Here is a 27,357-nt window from a genome sequence, read left to right as displayed (position 1 = left end):
TTTTTTCCTACTTGTCAAACCCCATGATTTCTTCATTTCCCACTGCCCCAGCTCTCCTTCCACGCCACTTGAAATGTTCTTCCTCACCCTATTCATCATGCTCTTCCTCTTTTCCAATAAACCTCTAACCTACCCCTCAATTTTCGTTAATCCTCTCCTCTCTCCTCTTCCTTCATATTCCTCTCCTATTTACATTCCTCCTTTAAATGTTAATGATACATATTATTCTATAACATACAGCATTTTATTTCAACTATACACACACACACACGGACTGTAATAAAACCTCCAAGTAGTTTGCAAGAGATATTAAATTATCGTTTTAAAACAAGTAATTTAAAAGATTTAAAAGATTAAATTAAAATAAAATAAAATTCACAGTAAAAAATTACAACACGTCAACATGTATATGTCTGGAGAGGCTTGCCTGATCAAAAATGTTTTAAGCAGGTGCTGAAAAAAGGTGTCTGCCTAGTGTCAATAGCTAAGGAAGTTTCAAAATGGTGCTGCTCCCACACTATAAGATCAATTTCTTACAACTGCAGAAGTCGTTTTATGTGGCACATGTGGCCCCTGTAACAGTGCCAGGTCTGCAGATCAAAGCAGTCAAATGAGATAAGGTGATCCTGCAAGTAAACTGGTCCCCAGCTGTTAAGGGCCTGTGGGTTAGGTAGGACAACTGTAGCATAGTGTGCCCAATTTCCAGAAGGATACCATGGTACTGAAATCTGCAGAGAGATCAAGAAGCTGAAGCAGCAGCAGCTAGGCAACACACACCCTGTCTCACTCTCAGTCCCACGGCCAGGCCTGAAGACGGATTGGAATGGATTTAAATAAAAAGTTATTTGAGAATGGGTTACCGTGCCCAGACTATCTCCGTCCAACAGCAACCATAGTTGGGGATAAGCATGCCTTGCCATTTATGACACAAGGGTTTCAGTCAAAAGGTGGAATCTAGCCCCCAGGATATGCATGTTATTTCAGGCATAATGCAACCCTGTCAAGAACACTTAATTCCTGGACCCAGGATAACACAGCATCTGTATTATCAGGATTCAGTTTTGAATTTAGACACCCTGGACCAGAATGTGCATGACCTCACCCGATTAAGATGACAATAGAGCAGGGCGTCATCAGTATAGTGGCAGCACCCAATATCCTACCAAATTTGGTAGCATATATGCGTGCCTGACAATTGTGACAGTTATTAACCTACCATTTCACTTCTGAGAACCGAGAGATAATCTATACCACTTTAACCGTCCATGACACCCAGAACAGGACACTGTAAGATACAGCAACTGACATTACCACATGATTTACCGTAATCAAGTTACTCACTGTAACCTCAAGTCTGCATGGGTAAGTTATTAAATTTGTTGTAATATAATCCTTTGGAATCTCAGTGTTTCATCCTGCAAAAAGTTAAGTACATGCATCTAAGAGGATAGTTTTGAGATATGTGGCATAAAAGCCTTCCAAAATGCTAGAATCCCTGTGAAACTGTCAGCAAACATTTGTTACTGAAGAGTTAGCTGTGAAGTAGGAGAGTCCATAATTCACTGGTAGAACAGATACTTTGAATGCAGAAGGTCCCAGCTCAACCCTTGACTACTCCAGATAGGGCTTGGTAAAGACTCCAGTCTGAAAAACCATCCATGTAAACCAGAGATACAAGTAGTAGACATGATTGTGTCCAGATGTTATGGAACTACAAAAAAATCCCATTCCAGAACAGATCCTGCTCCTGTAATAAGAAAACACCAAATACAATACATCACATAATTTTGGATTGCCCTCTTCTTGACATCCTTTGCAGAGATCTCCTAGTGACTCCCTTACAGCTTAAAATATTGATTTACAAAGAGTCTGTAATCCAATATTTGCTGAGGGATGATACTCTCGAAACTACCAAGATTGTATTTAGCTGAGATTTTTAAAGCTAAATCTAAAGTTGCCTGATTTACTCAATTGAGGCTATCTAGTCTTTTATATATTGTATGTGTTTGGATTATTAATGTATTTGTATGATTTTATGATTTTGTTGTTTAAATTTATGCCAATAAAGGCCAATGACACATACAACTCCCATCATTACTGGTCATAGCCATGTAGGCTGGGGCTGATGGGAGTTGAAGTCCACAACTTCTGGATTACAACCATGTTGGATACAACCATGTTGGCTACCCCTAGTGTAGACAAAACTGAACTAGATGAACCAACTGCCTGACTCAGTATAAGGTAGATTCCTGTGTCCTTATGTGAAGGAATTGACATATTTTAATGAAGGGTTTTTGGGGGGAGGGGGCAGCAGGGGAAAGGAAAGGAAGGGGAAATGTCATTGGCACAGGCCGAATTCCATTGTGCAAATGGGCTGACACATTTGAATGTCACCCAGTGATTTTTTTGTTTGTTTCTTAGGAAGCACGTGCAACAAGATAAATAAGAAAAAAGTAGGGTAAATTTCAACTAGTGCCCCCTCACACAGAGCTCTTTTGTTTGCCAGCTGACTATTCATGGTAAAAACAAGTACACAAGGTCATGTCTAGTGCTGCTGCTCTGCCTTTCTTCAGTGTTATAGTTACTATGCTGAGAAGTTGGATCAGCAAGGAATGCTCATCTTAATATACCTGACCTTTCTACAAAAGAACTGGGGCATATCATTTTCCACTATGAAAATGTATACAATTGGCAATACAAATCCCATATTAAATCCTAAAAATATTTTAAAGTGTATGTAGCACGTACGCCAGAGTTATTTTAGCTTCCTTCCAGTTTTGATGTTAGCACTCTAACCTCACCTACAAATAGAAAAGTTTTCCCCTGGTTAAACTTTTGTTGCTCTACCTCCTGTAATAACTTAAAAGACACATTATGAACAGATGGGCACCTTATGCTAAAAATATATGTTTATACCTGCATTTGCTTATGGTCATTTCACACATGACCCTTCCCTGCCATGGGTACAGAGAAAAAAGAGGGAAAGAAAGAAAAAGCACAGCCATCATGCACCACCAGTCCAAATGAGTGTATTGTGCCATGGCTAAAATAAGTGGCTGTTTTAGTGGTGCACCCTTATTAGTGATTTCAGCCATTTAAATATTTTAGTAAATTAACTATTTGGTGCTTTAATCTGAATATATGTTATATGCTGCCTCTCCTCCTGGAAAACGACTTTGAGAAAACTAATGGCTTCTCTGAAATATAAGGCAGTATACGATTTAACAAATATTACCACACATTGCTTTAACATTGCCTTTCTCCAATTTAAAAGTACAGCACATGCCCTATTAAAAAGTAACAAACCAAAATACTTTTTTTAAAAAAAAGACAAGGCTATCAGTATTGTGGAAGATCCATTGAAGAGAGGCAAATATACAGTTCATCCAACCATTGTTGGATTCAGCCATCTGCTCTTACTGTTAGAAAGAAAGCAACTATAGTGCCACTTTGAATGACAAATTATTTTTTATTATATTGAGATATACACCGGATGAGAAACCAGCTTAATGGAACCTATCGCGGGGGAACAGGGAGTTAAATGCAGCTTGTGCACAGACAAAAACTAGACAACTTGTTCTGAATCTGAAGGTAGCAACACAGTTATTTTTCTTTAGATCAGGTAAACTGCAACCCTGGGAAAATGTTATTAACATGTAATCTATTTATATTTTACTGACACATTTGTTGAAGGCTGATTTCAAAATAACCTTACTTTGCTCCCTAGACGCTTTTTTTTTTTAGTTTAAAAATACCAAGTGCCCTTCCTTAGGCCAGACAAAGGCAATTTAAATTTAGATGTGCATATTTATGTGCAGTTGTGGGAATCACTCTTTCAGTAAGGTTTAAAGTTGTATGTTAATTGCAGTAAGACAGCTCACATTAGCTCACAGCGACTTAAAAAAAATATAGACCAATGATTTGAGTAAAATGAAAACTGACACCAACATTTAGTTGGTGTTATATGGACATATAAAAACAGCTTCTTACTTTAAGTAACAATTTTAAGATATTCTGGCCACTCAACGTGCTCATAAAGCTGCTGCTGAAACAGCACAAGCAAACAGCCCAAATAAAACTTCTCACTTTTACAGAGCAATCCAGCTTCTCCCATAGGAATCGTAACTCTGGACACAATCCAGCTAGTTAAGCACTCTCCGCATTGATTTCAGTGAACAAGAATTAAAAATGTGGTTGTAATCCTATGCACTTTCTAGAGAGTAAATTCTACTGAACAGGACTTAAGTGTTGGCCAAAGATGATTCAGACTATGCTGCAAATCTATCCTATTAACAGAAAACTGGACTTTAACTTAACTTTCGTTGGATAATGCTCTTTGAGGGAAACAGCTTTGAAAGTTGCATTAGGGACAAACTCAACTGTAAATAATGTGTAAATACAATCTTATAAAACACACATACACCACTTATGAACCAGAGTCCGTGAAGACCTAATGCAATCATTAAAATGCCAGCATCTGTTAAGTTTCATTTACCTGGACATCTGTGGGCATATCTACATGTTCACGGTAGCAGAGTGCCAGTGCTGGTCTTGGATATTTTGGCATCTGTTGCAAAACGTTAAAATCACACTTGCAAAGCCCTTAGCACCTTTCAATGAGCTTCTCACCGACAACAGATGTCAACCAGCTCTTGTTCACAGGACTTTAATGGGGAGCCAAGTCTAGAGGGGTGGAGGAGTAGAAGTATGTGGCACTGCAAAAACCCAGGTGCTTTGCTGTTTTCCCCCGCCTCCCATGTTTATGTGAAGCAACACAGGACAGACACTTCTAAAATTAACAGCTGCTGAGACTCACAGCAGCAAGTCACATATTTGTCTTAATTGGCATGGCATTTCAATTGCTAGCTGTACACCTGTACTGCTTTCAATATAAGTAAGATTTAGTCAAGATGCTCAGAATGGATGTGGCACCCACAGGGAAAGAATCCCCATTGCTTTCCCCCTTACACTTGGAAACCACCCATTTCCCCCATTTTGTTATTATTAAATGTTTATATATTACAAATAATGCTATGAACAATAGAAAAATCAAACAAAATGCAGATATAAGGTAATTGGATACACAAATATAACATCAAACAAAATTTACAGAACTGTATATGTGAATATTATCTCATTATTTATAAATGCTATTTTAGGTCACAGAAATATAAACACCTTATTGGAACATGAGTAATAAAAGTTGTTTATGTATATTGTCAGCAAATATTGCTATATGTCCCCTACCATATACTTTGTACTTTGTTACTGGAGTAGAGGAAAAACAGACTCATTTTTTCCCATTAATTTATAATATTTTTGTCTGCCTTTTCCTTAACCTTCTCAAATTTCTCTATTTGTCCATATAACCCAGGGAACAATGCTACACAGACACAGACACACACACACAAAAAACAACAACTGTGCACGATACTTTTGCTATTATTGATCTTGGCTAGGGGAGGGGCAAAAGGTAGAATAATTTGAGGGGGGAAAGGAGAAAGAAAGAAAAAAAACCCACAGCTCACTTCCTTCAGATAGTCAACCTATATATAGCAGGCACATGTTCTGAAGGGGACTCAAAGCAGTTACCACCACCAGGGGCTTTTCTTGGTTTTGTCCTTCTCGGCGACTTATTTTCTCTTCAAAATTCAGACTGGTAAGTTACTTCTACATCTGTTTTGTCTTCCCTCAGCAACACATTCAGTGTAAGGAAAACAGGGCTGGCTTCAGATTCATGGGATTTCTGATATCCCTCAATACCTGCATTCTACATGACTTACCTCCCTCTTGTCAAGTTTGCAAAACCTGACTGTCCAGCCATTCCCTATTTGAAGGAGTTACCACTGACTGATAATGGCAAGTAGGTAGAACCTGTGCTGCTGTTAAAAGATTTCAAATTCAGGCAGATAAGCTGGCATGTTGGTAAGTTCAGAACATGCATTGAAAGGGGCAAATATGGCCACAGAAAGTGTTGCGGCAGAGGCAATTCTACTGCAAACAGTGTGCTCCAAAAAGGGATGTTATGGCAGCTAGGCGAGAGCTAGGCAAGCCATGGATCCAGCTTCTGGAGAAGGGCTGATTTGGGCACCTCTGCATGGAGCTAGTACAGCAAAAAAATAATTTAAAAAAATTGCAGAAGCTGTCCACCTTACACTGTGGCTGGCAGGAAGTACCTTCAAGCCACTAGTTAAGACTGCTCTGCCAGAGCAAAACTTTATTTTGCTTCTCTACATAATTTATATCCCACACTTGCAGCAGAAATGTATGTTTCCAGGGCAGCTAATGAAGTAGCATAATAAATGTGCAATACTTTTGAAAAATGAAATAAAGGATACAAAGGAAAACAGGAAGAGTCCATTCAATTAGACTGCAAACTCATAATTAATTTAAATTAAAATTTAGCAGTTCTTAAAGCCTAGTAAAATGGAATTTTTTTGCCTGGCACCTGTATTAAATTGACTATAATAAATTCAAGACAGAAGGGACAAAGCTACTTCCAATTGCTGGGGGATGGGTGTTATCTGAAAAACCTACCCTGCAAGAAGAAAATAAGCACACCAGGCAGAGAGGTTTTAGCCTAGCACTACCTCTGTCATGCTAGCTTTCTACTTGCAGGGAGCTTTTGAAGTACAGTATGTCAGAGGGATTTTTAAAATGTGATCACCTCTTCCATCTGAAATGTTACAGATTATCCACTTTTCCCCACTTCATTCTGCTGCATCTGTAAAGCTAGACAAAAAGAGAACGAGAAAACAAGCAGACTGAAAAAGGTTTAAGCATATATAAATTCCTTGTAAACTATTGCTATTTAGGTACTTACTATTTACTAAGTCTTTGTTATTTTAATGGGACTTGGGCCCACCCAACATTTTGTTTATAGCATCTGGAAAGTATAACACCACAGAAAAGATAGGTAGCCGTGTTGGTCTGCCATAGTCAAAACAAAATAAAAAAATTCCTTCCAGTAGCACCTTAAAGACCAACTAAGTTAGTTCTAGGTATGAGCTTTCGTGTGCATGCACACTTCTTCAGATACCTATCTGAAGAATACCTATCTGAAGAAGTGTGCATGCACACGAAAGCTCATACCTAGAACTAACTTAGTTGGTCTTTAAGGTGCTACTGGAAGGAATTTTTTTATTTTGTTTTGACCACAGAAAAGAATTATCAGTTCTATGTCAATGTTCTATTTTCAAGCATATGGCCAAAGTCCCATGTAGTTGGGATGAAAAATAAAACCCTTTTCCATGCTGGGGTTTTTACTCAAGAGAAGATCCATTGAAACTAATGGCAATTAACTTCAGTCGCTTAATCCCAATGGGTCTACTCTGAGTAACAGTTGGTTGACTACAATTGTGGGTCTCCCAATCCCACAGGAGTGATTACTTCTTGGCCGCTGCATGGATGTGATGCAGGCTCACAAACGTTGCAGGCTATCTGTCATCAACTTTTGTGGGAACAGCATTTAAATGTTTGCATGCCCATGCAATCACACCATTGCAGTTTTGAGCAGCGACTATGCCAAAAGTGTTTGAATTAGGCTTCAGGAGCATTAACTGATGTCCTAATATCCAGCATGCCATTGAATCGACATAAAATTCCATTGATGTGCCTATCAGCATGTGCTTTAACACAATTACATTATCCTTTCTCTAACCTGAAGCACAGCATATATAACACAATTTGATTAGTGTGTCTTATTTCTACTTAGGTCAATCTACAGATATAATTGGGGGCAAAGAATCAGTTCCACACTCAAGACCTTATATGGCTGCCCTCATTATATGTGTTGAAGGTAACACATCCTTATGCGGAGGTACTTTGATTAAAAGGAACTGGGTGTTAACAGCAGCTCATTGTTTTCCGTAAGTATAGAGAAGTATGTCTATTCTTCAAAGTTCTTCCTGGTATAGTTTTGCATGGCCCTTTAGGCAAGCCCTTTAGTTGTTATTCTGTCAGGTCACAGCCTTTGCCTCCTAGTGTGAGCTGCTAGTAGTAGCTGCCTGCTGTAAGATCCAAGAAAATGAGAATGGCAAGAAAATCCAGTAGATCAGGGTTGGGCAACTTGTGGTACTCAGGACTAGATATTGCAGGACTCCAACTTTCATCAGCCTCAGCCAGCATGGCCAGTATAGTCAGTAATGATGGGAGTTGTAATCCAGCAACATCCAAAAGGCCACAGGTCGTTAGCCACTCTGCAGTAAATCATGGATTCGTGACTTAAGTGCAATGTGATATTGCAGTGCGGGTTGAAAATCTGGGTAACATTTCATTTTGTGGTCCCAAGTTCAAAGCAGTGCAGATTATTATGAAGTTAACACTTTTACAAAGGACACACAATTCCATGTCACTTGACTACTTAGTATTTGTGGCTGATTCACAAAGGCATGCACATAAATTTGATTTTCCAGTGCTTGAAAGATTAACTTGATCACTCATAGCTCAATGTGTACGCTTTATCTGTGATGTTTAATCTGTAATGGCTCACATCACATGTGAAAGTCAACACTACATTATGATGGAAGATGAAGATGATTCCAGTAGAAATGTGACACACACACCCAGCTTGGTTACTGTGCTAGTCAATATACTGAAACCTGTAGGTAATTTACTGGTACAAAGCTGTGGCAGCTATTTTACAAGAGAAGTGGTGAAGATGTTTTATCAGCCAGCAAACTCCTGCAAATAACTTTTCCAAAGTTCCTCAAGCTTGATTTCAAGGATGGGGGAACAGAACCTTTTATGGACCCAAGTTCATAGTGTTAAAACAGTGGAGAAGATTTAATGAACTACTGTATAAAAATATAGAGTGAATGTAGCTGTTTTTAACTTCTAGAAGTCTTAACTTGATAGGTGTAGAGCAATGTTTCCAAATGGGGCCCTATGCCCCCCCCCCGGCGGGGGCCCCAGGATATTCCAAGAGGGCCCCAGGTGAAAAATCTTTTTGGGTCAATTCAAAGGCCAAAGCTATTCAATGAAGGAGTCAGATGCACCTCTGTTTGAGGGGGAATTCCACAGCTTAGGGCAGTGGTTTTCAACAAGTGTGCTGTGGCATCCTGGGGTGCCTTGAATGATGGTCAGGGCTGCTGTGAGCAACACTGGCTTCTGTCCCTCTTTCCCTTCCTCCTCTGATGCCCTCTCGCATCCCTGCCTCCCAAAGGCTTGCACAGCTGATCATTGCAGCAGCCCTGGCTACAAGCTCCCCCAGTGAATGATGCCTGTGGGGCTGGCCAGGGAGCGCTTCCCAGGCCCCTATGGGGCAGTGTCAGGAGGCAGCTACCTTTGGGGCAGGGGGCAGCAGCTAAGAGACCAGGGGCGGCAATTGTGGCTGCCCAGAGGACTCCGAAGGAGAGGGGAGGAGGCGGCTGAGGAAACACTCCACAAGGGAGTGTGTTTGAAAAAAGGATGAGAGGGACTTCCGGGTTAGCGCCATCGGACTTCCGGGTTAGCGCCATCGTCTAATGGCGGATTCCCTCCGAGCTCCGGAGGGAATCGGCTCAATAGGAGACGGGTCCTGCCGCGGCAGCGACGCGGGGACCCTCAGAAACCACAGGCGCTGAAGCCTGTGGACCTGGTGACTCGGTGGGCACCATTTGCGCCCTCCCTGACCCGAGAAGGAGCCTTTTTAAAGGCTTCGGAACGGGGGATGGGGAGAGGCGTGGTGCTGAGAGTCGACTGCTACTCCTACTGAGTGAAGCCGCATGCCATGGTCGGAGAGCGCTGACTTCTTCCTTTGAACATTTGGACCAAAAGGAAAAGCCCGTCAGTAATATGGAAACCAGATTTATAAAAGAAAAATTTTTGTTTGAATTCGGCACGATCGGGGAAGGCGCAAAGAGGAAGTCCGTCTCCCCGCCTTGTAAACAATTTGAAGCAAGGACTAAATAACTAAGGTCAAGAGAACATCTCCTTTTTATTGGATAAAGTTATTAATTGCACGATTCGATAGTATAAGTAATCTTGCTGGAGGATAAGAGTTAATTTTGAGAGCTGAAGTGCCACCACCCCCGGGACCCGGGAGTGATCCGCGAGAGGAGCCTGTTGAGGAGACATAGAAGATTTTGACAGCTGTCAAACTAGCTGTCAAAGTTGGAAAAAATAGAGAACTTTGTTTCTGTTGTCTTTGCTGGTTATATGCGTTACAATATAGTTCTAAACTGTTGAAAACAAAGAAGAACTGAAACAAGTTAACTGGACTTTTGGGCTGGAAGTGGAAGGAACACTAAATAACCAGAATCCCTCTAGAGGGGGTTCAGGGACATTACAAGAATGGCTACAGGTGGAAAAATACAAGCTGAACTGGACAAGGCTTTTTTTCTCTTGGGAAAGTTGCAAGAGCAAAGTGATGTTTTGGCTACAAGTGTTACAACTTTGAAGTCAACAGTAAATAAACTTACTGAGTTGCATAAGGACTTGATTCAAAAAGTCCAGGCAGCTGAACAAGAAAAGAAATCTGAGAAATTTGAGGAAGTGGAGAAAGAGATATATGCTGAGCAGGAGGAGCAGGAAGAAGGGGCTGTAATGCTGCAGATGGCAAAGGAGAGCCAGAGGCCTGTCAAGATGGATACAAAGGAAAATAAGGACTGGATGATGAAAATTTGGTTTGAATTGAAGAATGAGGAATGGAAAGATCTCCTCTTGTGGAGATCTGAAGATCTATGGATTATAAATTTGATTAAGGTGGAAGTTGGAGCTTTTGGGACATTTGGACTTAAAAGGATTAAGAAACAAGATCTGAGCTCCACTTTTGAATATGGAGGTCTGGCTGGAAGAAATATGGACATTATTGGGACAGAGCTCCTCCGAGATTTGGTGTTTAATACAAAGGACTATCAAAAAAACCGGCAGAGAGGAATTGAGAGAGATTTAAGAGCCTCGGACGTGAGGTCTCCAGGCTGATAGCAGATGGACTGATGGACATTGGTTTGGGGATCGAAACCGGGAAAGGGAGGGTGGGGTTTGGGAATCCAAAGGGTGTATAAATATATTATGACTCTTTTTATTTTTGTTTCTTATTAGTATAAAAATGGGGAATTTGTGGAAGGGAAATTGGGTCGACCTTAGAAAAAGGTTTTAAGTATAAGGACTGATGTATATAAGTTAAAATTTCATATATAAAATGAATTAAATATAATAATGAATTAAGGTTAAAAATTGGGGATAAGAACTTGTTGAACTAACATTTGGAAATGGAATACAAGAAGGGGGGGCGAGGGGAAGTCGCGGAAATAGGTTATTGAAAATAAGGATTGTAAACGTTGAGTGTTTTTTAATTCTGTTTTTTTCTTTTTTTCTTTTCTGGATTTTTTTTTCTTCTTTTGACAATCTTAATAAATATCTTTAAAAAAAATAATAATGAAAAAAGCTCCTGAGCCCCACAGGGATGCCGAAGAAAGAATGTAGTTGGTCAAGGGAGCCGTGTACTCAAAAAGGTTGAAAACCTCTGACTTAGGGTCTCCTACAAAGAATACCATCTTTTGGGCTGCCATCCGCTGAACTTCCATGGGCAGCAGCACTACTAAGAGGATTCTCTGCTGATCTTAACAGCCAAGGGCATCTGTTGGGAAGGAGGCAGTCTTTCAGATATTACGACATCTTCCGTATCAGGAAACAGACACTGGCTTTCCATTCATACCTTTCTGTGCAATGCCCAGTAGACTTTGGCTTCTCAACCACACAGTAAACAATGGGGTATTATATCCTGTACTATTTATATAGACGATTAAGTTCAAAATGGATAAAAAAAACAGCAAAATCGTACACGTTTATTCAGAAGGGCCATTGTGTCTAGTGGGACTTATTCCTAAGTAAGTATGTTTCAGACTGCAGCCTAAGTATGCAGTATGCAGAGTGTGAAATGTACTGTATGACAACACAGACTCAAGAATATTGTGAAAGGCAAAGGAGAGTGCAAAACAAATATTAATGCACTTGCTAGAAGCAAATGTTGACCAAAACTTTTAATTTTTTTTATCTTTTCAGAAAAGAAAGAAAGAAATCAATTCCACAAGCAATAGTTTTTCTTGGTGCTCATTCACTAACTGGAAAACAACAACGCATTAAAATTATTGGAAGATATGGTCACCCACAATATAATGAAAAGACGATGGAAAATGATATTATGCTTTTGAAGGTACTTTTAAATGGAATGTGAATATTCTGGGGGCAAAAAATTAATTTTATACTTATCTTTCTAAATATCTTTCTTGTCAAGTGAATTGGATGCCTTAAATTTTAAATAGGCAACAGTGTAATCAATGCACATGTCTACTCAGGGGTAAGCCCCACAGAGTTCAATGGGAAACATAATACAGCCTTAGTTGGTTATTCAACTAGAAAGCATAGGAAAGTGTTAGTGTTATTCTCTGGCAAAATTAGTGATCGTCATCTGGCTGTTCTTATTCAGCCTGCTTAGTTATATGAGTTTTCCTGGGAGACTTGCCAAAGCCTGAGCTTAAGCAACTTCTACAAGAAGCATAAAGCAGAGCTTCCTCCTCTTTAGTCTCAATATTGCCCTTGTAGAACTCAGCAATAAGGATGGATCCAAAAATAGAATTAGTTGGCTCTGCTTGTCATTGGCTCCACCTACTGTTGGTCTCCCAGCCCTCAGCTCTACCAAGCCCAATGGGCGCCACTGACATCTCATTAGAGACTGATGACTGGTTTCTCCTGCAGATTTTTTTTTTTAAGTAGCTGAAGGCTGAATCATTTAGATAACTCATTATCATATGGTATAATAGTAATATTGTGCAGGTGCGGGTGTGTAGTTAAGCAGGTAGGGATTTCTGATCTTGGAACTGTTAATTCCTGATTCTTTGATCATCTGTAGTAACGCTGTTTGTCACTGAATCATTAGGAGAAACAAGTGTTGTACATTATATTACAAATATGTTAGTCTTACAATGTACTATAAAATAAAAGGAAGTCTAAAATGAGATTATTCAATTGTGCTCTGTTTATAAGTACTATTTCCCTTTATGATTCCTTTAAGATGGAGAACAGTGCGAAGATTGACCAACATGTCAAATGCATTGAGCTTCCTAGCACTTCCAATGATGTTGAGGCAGGAACACAGTGTCTAATAGCTGGGTGGTGAATTACTGATAACAAAAGCAGGAATATATCCACTATGCTTCGTGAAGTTAATGTCACTGTTATTCAGAGAAGTGTCTGCAATGATGAGAATCACTATAAGCATTCAATGTATGTGACAAGTAACATGTTGTGTGCAGGAGATGACAAGGGAGGAAAAGATGCTTGTGTGGTAAGAGTGTTTTTATTTACCCATTCTGTCTTCCTTAAAAAAGCTATCAACTGATTAAAGAACTTAACCATCTACCTATCTACTGTTTGACAGATAAATAAATTTGTATTTAATCAAAGTCACATGTGTGTCTATGAGATATTGAAAGAAGTGTACAATAAACTGCAGTGCAATCCACATGTTTACACGGAAATAGGTTCCAATATATTATGAGATGCTTACTTGTAGGAATGTATATTTAGGGTTGCAATTCTAAAAGTTAATGAACAAAAACTCGTGAATAGGAGGAAAGCAAAAAAGCAGATCCCTACTCAAGAATTTCCAAACTAAATTTGAAGTTAGGCAAACAGTTTTGATTAAATATGCATGTGATTATTATGTCCTGCTGCACCCCTATCCACACTTACTAAGAGCCAGCCACACTAAATTCAGTGGAACTCACTTCAAGGCAAATATGGACGTGATTATGTTGGATTACATTTTTTTACTTCTAACCGTTTCATAGAAGTCTTCTCATTTGTTTCAGACATTCAAAAATGTGAATGTTGAATGCATCACTACATATAACATTATGCTGAACTGAACTACTCTTTTAGACTCAATAAATGCAAGAGCTGGATTTTTCAAAATGGTAACATGTCTCCGTTTAATCTTTTCCCAGGGTGACTCTGGTGGCCCTTTGATATGCAATGGGAAGCAAAGAGGCATTGTCTCCTTTGGTGCTAAATCAGAATGTGGAAATCAACGTTACCCTGGCATCTATATTCTCACAGAGGACTATCTTGCCTGGATAAGAGAAATCACAGAACCTTTTACAGGTTGAGCACTTGGTTTTATGATTCTCTTTCCAGATACTCATTAATAAAACCTCTCCTTTTTCTTTCTTTTTAAAAAGAGAATGTGATTTAGTTTATGCTAATCTCTGTAGCTGTAGTGAGTGCCCTATATGTAACTGATTTAAAGTGATGAGGAACCTGTGGGTGTTGGTGGACTACAAATTCCATCTTCTGTGAACTGGCCCTGACGGCTGGGGCTAATGAGAGTTGGAAGCCAATAGCATTTGGTTCACATCCCCTATTGTACACTGCAAAGCTGCTTCCTTCATGTGTAAGAATGCCATTTGGATCTCATGTGTTTTTATAAAGCTAGGGGAAATGTGTTTTTCCACTACAGAGGAAACTACTTACACAGTAAGCATGGATGAATGTGAAAGAACCCTATCCTCAAATGGCCACCGCGAAAATTTTGCAAAGAAGTTGGGACATGTCTCCTATTGTACAGGAGCTGATGTCTGGGTATTCATTAAGAATTAACTGCATAGTTACTTACAGTGCAATGGTAAACATAGCTACTTCATAAATGTCTTTGTACAAGATGGCAGCCTAGCCTTTGGTTTAGGATTGGCGTTGGCAAAAACACTGTTGTTAAGCCTTTAACTGCTGACTTCCTGTGGTAAACCTGAGGTTGCCCAGGGATGGGGGTGGAGAACAATGAATGCACTCTAATTTTGTTTTCTGCCAGTACATCCCTTCACCACAATAGCAGCCATTGTGTCACTGGGGCACACAATACTCAAAATATATGTCCACTAGTCCAAAAAAGACCCAATATAATTATCTCCCAAATTAGATAAGATTGAAGGTGACATAGAGCTTTTCCAGTTTTGACAAATCACCTTTTAAGCTGCTGTTAATAGGTGAGCTATCAGTTCAAAGTCTTCCTCTGGTATGATGCCCTTAAAATATAAAATATTGCTACAAAAGGTCCCTTAGAAAGACAAGATTCTAAAGGCTCATTACGTCTCTCAGTTCAGATTCCCTGAAAGTCCTAATTATAACACACTCACATCAAATGAAATATATACAGGCAGCGTGCATCCAACTGACACACAACCACCAATGTGTGGGTCCTTTTGGACCCAGAAGAGGGCAGAACGGGACAGAATGTACCGGGGGCGTAACAGGGCAGAATGAGATTATGCGTGTGGGGGCCAGGAACGGAACCCCTGCACAAAATGGTTGCAGCCAGTATGCATTAGGTGCAGCAGTGGACTCTGGGCTTTCAAACTTCACCAGTGGTATTCAGCACACACCCCACCACTTGCCTTCTGTTCTAAGTCATTCTTGCAGTGCCCTCAAAACTTGGTGCCATGTGCAGGCAAACCAGTCATGCTCCCTTCAGTGTGTTTGTGTGTGTGAGAGAGATATATCCTTAAAATTCAGACAGAGAGTTAAGTCAAAGAATATTCTTCCAAATCCAAACTCAATTTTCTAATGGCACATGAGTACACATACCTTTCTAATCATATAGTTCCGCTAATTTAATTATATGTCTAACCTGAAGAAAACATTTAACACAATGATAAGTTTTTACTACTTAAATGCCTTGGCTGCTGGCTGGGGTTTAACAGGAAACCAACAGTTCCCACAAGCACAGCTATCCTGCAGGTTGCCAGCCCCCTACTGATGTGCTGCCACCATTTCAATTCAGTTTTATACCATGAAACCCTTGCCTGTTTTAGAATGAACTTCATTTTACTGGCAAGCACAACAGCCAATATTTATTATTAAAAATTATGCTGATCTTTATTTACTAAGACATTACAGTTGTTGACTACAGCCTCCTAAGGATCCAGAGACTTGTAGACTGCAAAGCCTTACCTAATGTAAACCAATCTTTTAAGTTAAGTCTATTGCTTTCAATAGGCCAACTTTAACTAATGGTGGAAATCTTCCATACAGTTGGAATGCACCTCAAAGATCATATACCCCCTTTGTTAATGCAAAAAACTGCTGCAAAGCATCACTCATAGGTGGCTTTCCAGCCTCTGCTTAAAAATTGCTAATGAAAGAGTAGACACCACCTTCTGATGATTTTCCACAGTCAAACTGCTTTAGTCTTCCTGAGGCTTAGTAAAAATCCCATTTCTACTCATTTGAGCCTGCTAAAGAAAAAAAAAGTTCCACAATCTACATGACACCTCTTCAAGCATTTAAATATGGCTATCATATCATTTGGCTATCATATCACCTCCTAATTGTCCAGGTTTAATATAACCAACTCCATTCTAGTTTCAAGAACTGTAATCCAAAGAAGTACTTTTGGCACAAATCTTCTGCCCAAACTTCTGTCCTCTCATTTTTCAAGCTTGTTTTGCCACATGGCACTAGGAGTGTGGAGGACAACAGTGCTGGTCTACAAATGACTCAAAATGTTCTCTTGGATACACAGTGGCGTAGAGTGGGGGGTGCAGGGGGGGCTGGCCGCACCGGGCGCAACATCTGGGGGTTAGGTTTAGGGGGCGCAAATCCACGGGTTAGGGGGCGCAAATTACTTGTCTTGCCCCGGGTGCTGACAACCCACGCTACGCCACTGTGGATACATGAAAACATCTGCATGATTCTTCAGTGTCCTTCATCAGGATCTGTAACAGCTTATCCTATACTTACCTGTGCCCTCCTGCTCTTGATGATGCCATTACATCAAAAGGGACAACTTATGACCAAAATACTGATGCAAGCCTTAATAATGTTACAGGATTTGCTTCCCACTCTTTGTACAGCTGAGAGTGCTGCATCACTGAAATCTTAATATGTGGACTAACAACAACTACAGCAGCTTGTAATTATTTGAAATCAATTAACATAATGAATTCAGGAAAATGCGTTTTTCGTTCATGGAAGCACTTACCTCAGCAATACATTCTGCGTGCTGACAGTAGACAAATATGAGTTCATACACTGAGCTATACTTCAAGTACATCATCACCACAAAACTCACTTCTGCTGGGATCAGTACCCCACTTAGAAGTAGTTAGAATTTCCACTTCTGCCAGGAAATTTCATCATACAAGTCTTCATGCCAAAATATCTTAAATTAACAGACTCACCTCGCCTCATTAATCTTTGCTTTGTTTCCAAGGCATTTGAAGTTTTCAATGTAACCAGCACTGCAGTTGATCCGTGGCCAATCTGGTACACATATGTCCAGAAAGTGAGGCCTCAATCTACCTATAGAGTATTTGGCAATGTCCGTAAGAGACTGGCTAATAGCTGCGCCAAAAATGAATGTCCCAATGGCTTTGTAAAGAGCGGCAATATAGTTGTTCCGCACAAATGAATTGGAGTGCAAGCGGTTGTAATACACAGAAAGTGCCTCTCCTATGATTATCTGAAATAGAAAAAAAGAAACCAGAAAGACATGAGTTAAAGAAACACCATTAAAATGTTATATCTGATATAAAAGTTGCTCCGTACATGGGTAAATATGGCGGGGTTTCTTAGTTCATTTTACTGATTTTCAGGATAGGTAAATCTGATTTTTGCCTATGTGAATTTTAAGTAATAATAAAAAGAACAAATAATTTCTGGAAATCATTAGGATGTCTCGAATGGCTGAGCCAAAAATCACTGAAGTAAATAGGAACCTCTGTTTTTTTCTCATTTGATTATGAAGCAAACGTTTAATGAATGAATGGAAGGCAACCCTTCACCTTTTTTTCCAGAGATAACAACCTTTCCCACACTACTTCACAAAAGACCCAGTAGTAGCACCACAGCACACAGCACATTTTATTCCTCATCAAGTTTCCACTCATTCTTAACCTCCTACTCAAAAGAAATAGTTTCTTTGCCAAGAACGTGATCATTCTGGAAACTCAGGAACCAAGTTAAAGGGTTAGACAAGAGCACAGTTGCCAGGGTTGCTAAAGGCCAGATTTTAACATGGGAACCTCCCATGTTTCAGCAAAATGGAATATTTTGAAAGAGCATCCTTCCTCCAGGATGTGAAGCTTTACTGAAACAATAATAAAAGTGCTAGATTTGGAAATCTACAGGAAGATACAGCTTTGTAACTTGACTGTTATGGGGGAGGTGATGTTCAAATTTAAGCATGTTGGTTGCATGAGAAGCATTCATGCTTGTTGTTTCATAACTGGGACTAGTTTTAGTTTCTCCTCTTAAAATAGAAGTCTGTGCACAACAGAATAGGAAACAATTCTAAACAGTAGTTGGTCCACAAGCAAGGTTAGAGAATCACAAGAGTGGGTAATTTCCAGTTAAAGCAGGGATGGGGAAACTGTGGGAATTCAACTGCAATTCCCAACAGCCCCAGCCAGTGTCAGAGATTATGTTAATTGGAGGCTAACAACATGGACTATAAGTACCTGACTGAAGTTAAGGTGGTTAGAAGATTTTCCCCTTAATGAATATCTCTAGCCAAGGCTAAATGACAAAAATCTACTTCTACAAAAATGAATACAATTCCTACTGTGGCAATGTTGGATATGCACATTGGTTAGCCATCCATCACTAACATATCAATATGCTGCAAGTGAATCAGTAGGGCATCATATACAATAGGATCACAAATGTTTACTAGGCTTTAAGATATCCAAAAGCTTGCAGATAGCATATGATTAAATACAGTAGTGCCCCGCAAGACGAATGCCTCGCAAGACAAAAAACTCGCTAGACGAAAGGTTTTTTCGCCCGCGATTTGCCTCGCAAGACGAATTCCCCTATGGGCTTGCTTCGCAAAACGAAAACGTCTCGCGACTTTGTTTCCTTTGTGTAAAAACCGTTAAAACCAAGGGTGCTTAGCTTGAGCAGCTGCAGTTGCGACTTGACTTCGAGGAGCAACTGTTAGCACGTGGTTTGGTAGCCTTTTCTCAGACTTTGCTCACTTTTGAAGATTTTCCAAAACTTTTCCAGAACTTCTCTTTCATCCATTTGGTAAGTTAAACTTTTAAAACTTTTTTGGGGGGTTTTGGATTTTGGGTTGGGGTGTTTGGGATTCAAGGACTTGGTGTTGGGAAGGGGTTTGCGATAATCTGGGGGCTTGTGGGCCTTTTTTGGGAATTTTTATGATTTACTGTGACCACTGGGCCAGGTTGATTTTTTTTGAAAAATTTTCTGAGTTTGAATTTCTGAGTGCTGGCCATGTTGTTATTTTTTGAAATTTTTTTTGTCTGGGTGGGGAAGCAGTTGGGGAGGGGTTTGCAGCAGTTGGGGAGGGGCTGGGGGAGCAGTTGGGGAGGGGTTTGCAATTTCTGTGTTGTGGGTGGGTTGGTGCGTGTCTGTGGGAGCAGTTGAGGTTTTTGAAGACATTGGTGATTTTTGAAGCTTTTCCTAAACTTATTTTGCAGCCATTTGAGGTTTCTGAGGACGTCGGTGGTTGATTGTTGAAGCTTTTCGAGAACTTCTCTTTCATCCATTTGGTAAGCTAAACTTTTAAAACTTTTTTTGGGGTTTTTGGATTTTGGATTTGGGGTTGGGGTGCTTGGGATTCAAGGCCTTGGTTCTGGGTTTTAATTTCTGTGTGGTGGGTGGCTGGCTGCTTTTATATTTTTTGGGTTTGAAGCACATCACTGATTTTTTTTTCTGTTTCTGAGTTTACGAAGGTAGGAGCTGTGCTGCCATGGGACCCAAGAAGACTGCTGCTGCGGTGGCCGGCGAGAGGAAGAAGGAGAAGGTGACGCTGGAAATGAAGAAGGAGATCATCTGGAAGCACGACGGCGGAATGCGTGTGACGGACATCGCCAGGGAGTACGGCAGGAACCCATCGACCATCGGGACCATCCTGAAGATGAGGGAGAAGATCCTGGCGACTGATGCAGCCAAGGGAGTCACCAGGATCGTGAAGAACCGCCCAGCTGTCCTGGAGGAGGTCGAGAAGTTGCTGCTCATCTGGATAGAAGAGAAGCAGCGTGCAGGGGACACAGTGTCTGAGGCCGTCATTTGTGAGAAGGCCAAGGCCTTGCACACTGACCTCATCCGGGAACAGCCAGGAACCTCAGCCGAGCCAGAAGTCTTCAAGGCTAGCAGAGGTTGGTTTGACCGGTTCAAGACAAGATCTGGCATCCACAGTGTGGTCAGGCATGGAGAGGCTGCCAGTTCTGATGTTCCTGCGGCTGAAGACTTTGCAGCGGAGTTCCTGGAGGTTGTGACGACGGAGGGCTACGTTCTGCAGGCAGAGGCTGCGCAGGAGCAGGCCTCACTGGAAGAGGAGGAAGCAACTGAGGAACGGCTGTCCTCCGAAAGACTGAGGGACATTTGCCAGAAGTGGAAGGAGGTGCAGACTTTTGCAGATCTACACCACCATGAGAAGCACGTGGCACATGACGCTGGGAACTTTTATGATACGAGGGTCATGTCGTCTTTCAGGGAGCTGCTGAAAAGGCGGATAAAGCAGCAGACTATGGACAGGTTCTTGACCAAGAAGCAAAGAGTGGAAGAGGAGCCTTCTTCGAGTGGTCCCCCAGAGTCTTAGAAAATGTACTGTACACTTTGTTGATTTTTAAATGTTTTTCTGTCATGTTTATAAAGTTAATTTATTTTCCCTTCAATTTTTGAACTGCTCTTTACAGTATGTGTGACTTTAAAGAGCAGTTAATAAACTGTTGTTGTACCAAATTTGGCTTTGTTTGGACTTTTTTTGACCATAGGAACGCATTAATTGATTTTCAATGCATTCCTATGGGATTTCGTGCTTCACAAGACGAAAAATTCGCTAGACGACAAAAATTGCGGAACGAATTAATTTCGTCTTGTGGGGCACCACTGTAAATATTTAGGAGCCTGAAACAGAATATAGGGAACAGTGGGTTATACACCAACATCCAGAATGTTGTCCATATAGCACCTCTGTCCCACAGAATTTGATTTTAAGTATCACGGGACACCACCACCGCCCAAGAATAGCATTTATTGCATTTATAAGGGCATAAACTGGAAGATATGTTTTCCATTTGTACTTAAATCTCTGTGGATTCTAGCGTTAATAAGAAGCCTTTCCACAAAACCCAATGGCTAAAAGATCTCTCCGAATTCACATTCAGTCATCAACATGGAGCACCCTACAGACCTTACATGTGTAACTAGTACCTGGATGAATACCATAGGCTCTGTAAAGGCAGGGCTATTCACCAGTTTTGCTTTCCTTTCTTTCGGAGGGGTGGGTGGGCAATGGAAGCACTTATTCCAGGCCTCATACAAGAAGGTAGCCACAACAACACTGAGAAAAACTGACTGATGCAGTGAGAAAGCAGCCCCTCAGGCCTCCCAGAGTCTTTACAAAATAGTCAGGATCAGCATTCTCAGTGATAAATTTATGCAAAACATGGTGTGATATGCTATGTAACATGCCAGACAACCCACCTGAGAACAGTTATATATTTGAGCACGGCTGCTTTCTGTACTTCCATCAGCCACACAGGGTAACTCATTTGTATACAGACCTTCCAGTAACATGCATACCAGTCATCCGAGACAGAATTCTTGGAAGCTGGTTTAGGAGGTGCCCTAGGACATTTGCTCCAAGAAATTCCAATGTGATCTTGTGTGATGCCTCCTCTCAAACTGATGACATACAATGACCTCACTGACTTTAATGCAGCTGGCAAGGTGCTTGACCTGAGATTGGTTTCAGGTGCTTGGTCACATTTATTGGGTGTTGCTTGGTTACCACCTTGAGAGAGTTTCAGGGCAGGTGCTTATCTAATTGTTAACACCAGAGCCACTCCATTGTTTTGTAGTGTATAAACATTTAATTTCAATGTAATTATGCAGACTTATGACAAGAGTTAAATCTCTACCCTTCCACATACTGTGGTCACCAATAGCTATTTTCAAATCTTAGGGGGCTTCTGAGCTTTGCCTCCTTACCAGGCAGATTCCCTAATATATTTGGCTCATACCCTGATGCAGTTCAGGTAAGTTAGTGGATTTAAGGAAGCTAAAGTCATGGGCTGAAAACAAATGTCAAACCAGCAAATATTTGCTTGGTAAGGGCACATACCATGGTACTGGTACATTTCTCAACACAAAGTGTATTAATGTCACTTTTGTTAATGGAAAAAGGGGGTAGTCAGAGATCTAGCTTTTCTAAAATAAATCCTAGTAAACAAAGTGGTACCTCAAGTTACAAATGCCTCAGGTTACAAACACCGAAAACCCGATAGTAATTGCTTCCATTTTCGAACGCGCCTTGGAAGTTGAACAGCTTCCGAGGCACATTTCTCAATTTTCTCCATTGAAATTGCCAACCATTTCGGAAGTCAAATGGTCTTCCGGAATAGATTATGTTTGACAACCAAGGTTCCACTGTATTTTTGCTGTCTCAGGGACTGGATGGCACCCTGGCAAGTTCCATATACAGAAAACAACCAGTGGTTGTTGAATTTTACTCCAACAGTGATGATGATACTTGAGTGCAGCAGGTTAGCTTAGGCAACAGAAGACAATGAATGTGGCCCACACACCTGTCCTCCAACATCTCACCGCCACTCCCTGCCACCCCAGGCAGTTGCCTCACTCACCCAATGGTAAGGTCAGTCCCAATGCCAAGCCTAATTATACTGGACTTAAAAGGCAACAAGTTATACTAATGATAATGGTGACTCTACAGAATTGGAGCCTCAGTTCTTAAAAGCTTTAAGATGCCAGGTGCCTTAATGTTTTCATGTTCTCAGTTTTTAATAGCAGCCTGTAAGATACCGGTTGCCAACTTTTTGTGCCAGTTAAGCCCATTTGGAATTTTGATAAAGTGTCCTGGGCACCATTAAGAAAATGGCTGCTGAAGGGACATCACATAGAACAAAACAGCTGGTGGTATGTAATAAAATGTGGACATGTTTAAAAAGACATGTTCAATGCAGGAGAGACTGAGCAAGCACAAACAGGAACTGAATTCACAGTCATGCATTGTAAAGTGTTTGGGAGATATTTACGAAGACCTTTTGCAGGCATCACAGAAGGTACTGGCGAGCACACTGGCATTTGTAGGCATTACGTTGGCAACGTCTGCTACAGGGATTATGTGAATAATAATAATAATTTATTATTTATACCCCACCCATCTGGCTGGGTTTCCCCAGCCACTCTGAGGGGCTTCCAACAGAATATTAAAATGCAATAGTCTATTAAATACTGAAAGCTTCCTTAAACAGGGCTGCCTTCAGATGTCTTCTAAAAATGTGGTAGTAGTTTTTCTCTTTGACATCTGGTGGGAAGGCGTTCCACAGGGTGGGTGCCACTACCGAGAAGGCCCTCTTCCTGGTTCAACATTGAGCTCGACATTGAGCTCTAACCCGTGTCCGGTCAGATTCAGAATGAGTTATCCGCCACCGGCGCTCTAGCTGTCTCAGCAATTGTTTCATTGCCCTCAGATCTGTGGAAAACCACGGGGTTGTCCAGGCTCCATGCAATCAGAGAGACCGCTTCAGAGCCAAACAGTCAATAGCCCTGGTTAACTCCACATTCCAGCAGGCCACCAGGGAATCAGCTGAAAGGCCATCAACATGGGATAAAGCATCCCCTACCACTCTCTGGAAACCATTTGGATCCATTAAGTGGCGGGGGCAGACCATCCAAATCAGTCCCACCTCCCTGTAGAGGGGAAGGGTCACGGAGAAATCCACTTGCACCAGGAAGTGATCTGACCATGGCACTTCTTTAGTTTCGCTTTTACTTAGTGTCAGATCACCAACATCCATAGAGGTGAACACCAGGTCCAAGGCATGTCCGCAGCTATGAGTTGGCCCAGACCTATTCAGGGACAGCCCCATGGAGGCCATACTTTCCACAAAGTCCCGAGCGGCCCCTTGTAAGGTCGTGTCGGCATGGATGTCAAAATCCCCTAGGACAACCAAACTAGGTGTCTCCAGGAGAACATCCGCCACAACCTGAAGCAGCTCGGGCAGGGAATCCTTGGTGCAGCAGGGAGGTCGGTACACCAAAAGGAATCCTGTACTGCCCCTATTGCCCAACTTTCAGAACATGCACTCAGAGAACTGGGTCTTCTCGATAGGATGCCTGGCGCAAACTAATGACTTCCTAAGAATCACTGCAACCCCCCCTCCCCGCCCACAAGGCCTGGCTTGCTGTGCGTTAAGAGAAACCTGGTGGACAAGCAGTGGCAAAGACAGGCCCATCTGCTTCATCCAACCAAGTCTCTGTTACATATGCCAGGTCAAGTCCTCCATCCGCAATCAAGTCATGTATGGCAGTGGACTTATGAATCATTGACCTGGCATTGCACAGCAGCACCTTCAGGTCATGTGGGTATCTCTTGCTGATTCCAGTATCCGTCTGGTCAAGACCAGACCCAGAGGCAGGGATAGTCCTCAAACAACGACTAAACCTGCCTGTGAAGTATACGCAAGCCCTAGCAGTTGTATCATTCATTCTAGAATACCTGAAAGATGCAGCCAATTGAATGAGTCAAAGCTACCTCATATTGTAACCAGAACAGAATTGGTGTAATATAATCCCAACGCTTGGCTCCCACATTCTGTGCTATTTCCAAACAGTATTCAAGAGTTCATTGCAGCAATCTAGCCTGGGCATAACCAAGACGTATGTCACTGCGGCTAAATCCATGGATTTGACAGGTGCAGCAGTAAGCTTGTAAGAAGTACTTCTGGCCACCAATGTCACCTGTACTTTCTTAAATAGAAGGCAGTGAGTCTGGGAGAAGTCCCAGGTGGTGTACTTGACTCTTCAGGGGGAGTGTAGCTCTATCCAGAACCAGCTGCACACCTCCATCCAAAAATGATTTTGGCTATTATTTGCTTGGCTCTGTTGTTATAGTGCTTTATGCAGGTGTTTTAGGTTTTTAATTTTTCACCGGCTCTGAAATTGCTTGCAATAAAGAGCTGGATAGAATATTCTCTCTCTGGGTTTTCAACCTCCAACACATGTGGATCGAAGCAAGTCATCAGGGCGTGACACATTTCAAGCTTCATTATTTTTTTCAAAAAAAGGCTAGAAATCCATCAGGTTTGTTTCTTTAATTGTCTAGCATAAGCAAGAAATAACCAGACACTGCCTTTACTCTTGATCATGCCCATGGAGCACTGAGGATCATCCTTGGCTGAAAAGTGTTGAAACTGCTTTTAGAACAGGGAGCATTAAAAATAACTAGAGACACTGGAAGGAAATGAGTTCTCTGAACAAAGAAGGCTGCAGACAAGTTTATTTTTGCTTGAACTGACGGGCAGGGAGAGAGAGGGAGAGAGAAAAATAAGAATTACAAACTCACCTTCTCATCTGTGTTGCAGCCAAGCTAGCAATTTATCTAAATAGCAACTTTGACTCTACTTTTACAAGTTAGCACTGGCTGCTCAGTACACCTGAGCAAATGACCACATTCTAGCTAACTATAGCACAATCAATTTCCCAGTAAAGGAAAAACTTCACTAGAAATAGCTTGGTCTATAGCAAACATATATGGCATGTAAAAAATGTGATAAGATGTCCATTTTTTTTTTAAAGGCAACCATGAGGACCCTCATGAATTGCTTGGGGGGGCATGTTTAACCCTTCCTCTATGCCATTTTTCCTGAAATAAAATCACACGAACAGTATTAGCTTTACAGGGATGTAGAGAACACTAGTTGAAGTGCTATCCCTGCATTTTTTCATCTGCAGTGGGAACAGCAGCTTTGGGTAGTGATTTAGATCAGGAAAGCAGCCTGTCAACAGAAGGCTTGACACCCCCAGCCGTGGGCAAACTGGCCTTTTGAGTGGGGGGGGGGGACGGACGGACCTGTGGGAGAGCATACAAGGTAAATCCATACCATGTAAAATTGAGGTGCCCCAGAAAGAAGGCACCTACAGTGGTACCTCGGGTTAAGTACTTAATTCGTTCTGGAGGTCCGTTCTTAACCTGAAACTGTTCTTAACCTGAAGCACCACTTTAGCTAATGGGGCCTCCTGCTGCTGCCGCGCTGGTGGAGCACAATTTCTGTTCTCATCCTGAAGCAAAGTTCTTAACCCGAGGTACTATTTCTGGGTTAGCAGATTCTGTAACCTGAAGCGTATCTAACCCAAGGTACCACTGTATATCATCTAGGTTCCTGCAGAAAGTCCACCTTATCTTAATTGTCTTATTGCTCTGTAGCGATGGGCAAGGCAGAGAGAATCAAACTGCCTAAGGCAGTGGTGGCCAAACTTGGGTCTCCAACTGTTTTTGGACTACAAACTCCCATTATCCCTAGATAACAGGACCAGTGGTTAGGGATGGTTGGAATTGTAGTTGTAAAACAGCTGGAGGGCCAAGTTTGGCCACCACTGGCCTAAGGGACCATCTAACAGCCGAAAACTGTCTTTTGGGGGCCATTAGGGGGCTTAAACTACAGTGGTATCTCGGGTTACAGACGCTTCAGGTTACAGACTCTGCTAACCCAGAAATAGTACCTTGGGTTAAGAAGTTTGCTTCAGCATGAGAACAGAAATTGTGTGGCAGCAGGAGGCCCCATTAGCTAAAGTGGTGCTTCAGATTAAGAACACAGTTTCAGGTTAAGAACGGACCACTGGAATGAATTAAGTTCTTAACTCGAGGTACCACTGTATTCTCCTCATGCCTGTGTGGAGCCATAGGAAGATAAGTTGGGATGGATATATTAGTTAATGGAAATGTTATGGAATTAGGGTGGACGGCTACATAGATAAAAAATGTTTGTATCAAGTTCAAGACTACCAATCAAATATTAAATAAAGAGCAAAATATTCAAGGTTCATTTTTGTTCTCTTTAGTTGGATCCAGTTTTAACATGTTCTTATCATGAGTCTGTTTTTGTTTCCCCAGATGTCCCAGAACTTTAGAACTTCTTCCCTTACCCATGCTTTGAAAACACAGCAGGATTACGGTATCCTATTTCAGCTGGCTTTTAAGAGCAAGCAGTGGGTCATGATTTTCAATTCTTCCATTTGGAGTCTAAAGTAGATAGTGTATGTATCTATATGTGAGAGGGTGCTTAAATGTTGCATTAGATGCTCTGAGGTTTTAGAATGGAGCAGGCTTTACATGCAAATGAGTAAGATAAAAAGCATTAATAAACATTGTTTTTCAATGTCTGAAGATGAATGTCAATCCACCTTAACATTAGGCAATTTTTTTCTAAATAAATGCTTAGCCATGGAGCCATGTCATTACAGTATTATTGCTCAGTTTCGCTTTCACTAAGAATTGTAACTTCTTTCTTCCAGGTCAGGAAGAGTGCTCTCCTTTGACATCATGTTATCCAATAGCAAACAAGGTATGACAACTTTTCAAAATGCAATGTAATGGAGGAAAATGAGCTGTAA

The 27,357-nt window shown here is 41.2% G+C and overlaps 2 protein-coding genes and 1 pseudogene across 4 annotated transcripts in view; 2 read left to right on the top strand and 1 right to left on the bottom strand.

The window, feature by feature from the left end:
- PLPP1 (phospholipid phosphatase 1) overlaps nt 1–27,357 on the bottom strand; it is a 91,787-nt gene that overhangs the window by 27,657 nt on the left and 36,773 nt on the right. For both annotated transcript variants that reach the window (XM_081881666.1, XM_081881665.1), the window contains exon 3: nt 17,157–17,437. In XM_081881666.1, the coding sequence (XP_081737792.1) occupies nt 17,157–17,437 (281 nt within the window). The remainder of the gene's footprint in view (nt 1–17,156; nt 17,438–27,357) is intronic.
- LOC309352829 (granzyme A-like) lies at nt 1,090–27,356 on the top strand (annotated as a pseudogene). Its single transcript, XR_014161554.1, has 6 exons — nt 1,090–1,362; nt 7,715–7,868; nt 11,986–12,136; nt 12,995–13,267; nt 13,929–14,085; nt 26,858–27,356. The product of XR_014161554.1 is annotated as a granzyme A-like (transcript).
- On the top strand, nt 19,600–20,682 carry LOC309352825 (putative CENPB DNA-binding domain-containing protein 1). Its single transcript, XM_081881679.1, has 2 exons — nt 19,600–20,170; nt 20,246–20,682. The coding sequence occupies exons 1-2, from the start codon at nt 19,688–19,690 to the stop codon at nt 20,537–20,539; spliced, it is 777 nt and encodes a 258-aa protein (XP_081737805.1). The 5' UTR covers nt 19,600–19,687; the 3' UTR covers nt 20,540–20,682.

This window comes from Podarcis erhardii, assembly GCF_964252035.2.
Source record: "Podarcis erhardii genome assembly, chromosome: 11".
Taxonomy (NCBI): Eukaryota; Metazoa; Chordata; class Lepidosauria; order Squamata; family Lacertidae; genus Podarcis; species Podarcis erhardii.
This window is presented reverse-complemented; position numbering and strand designations above follow the sequence as displayed.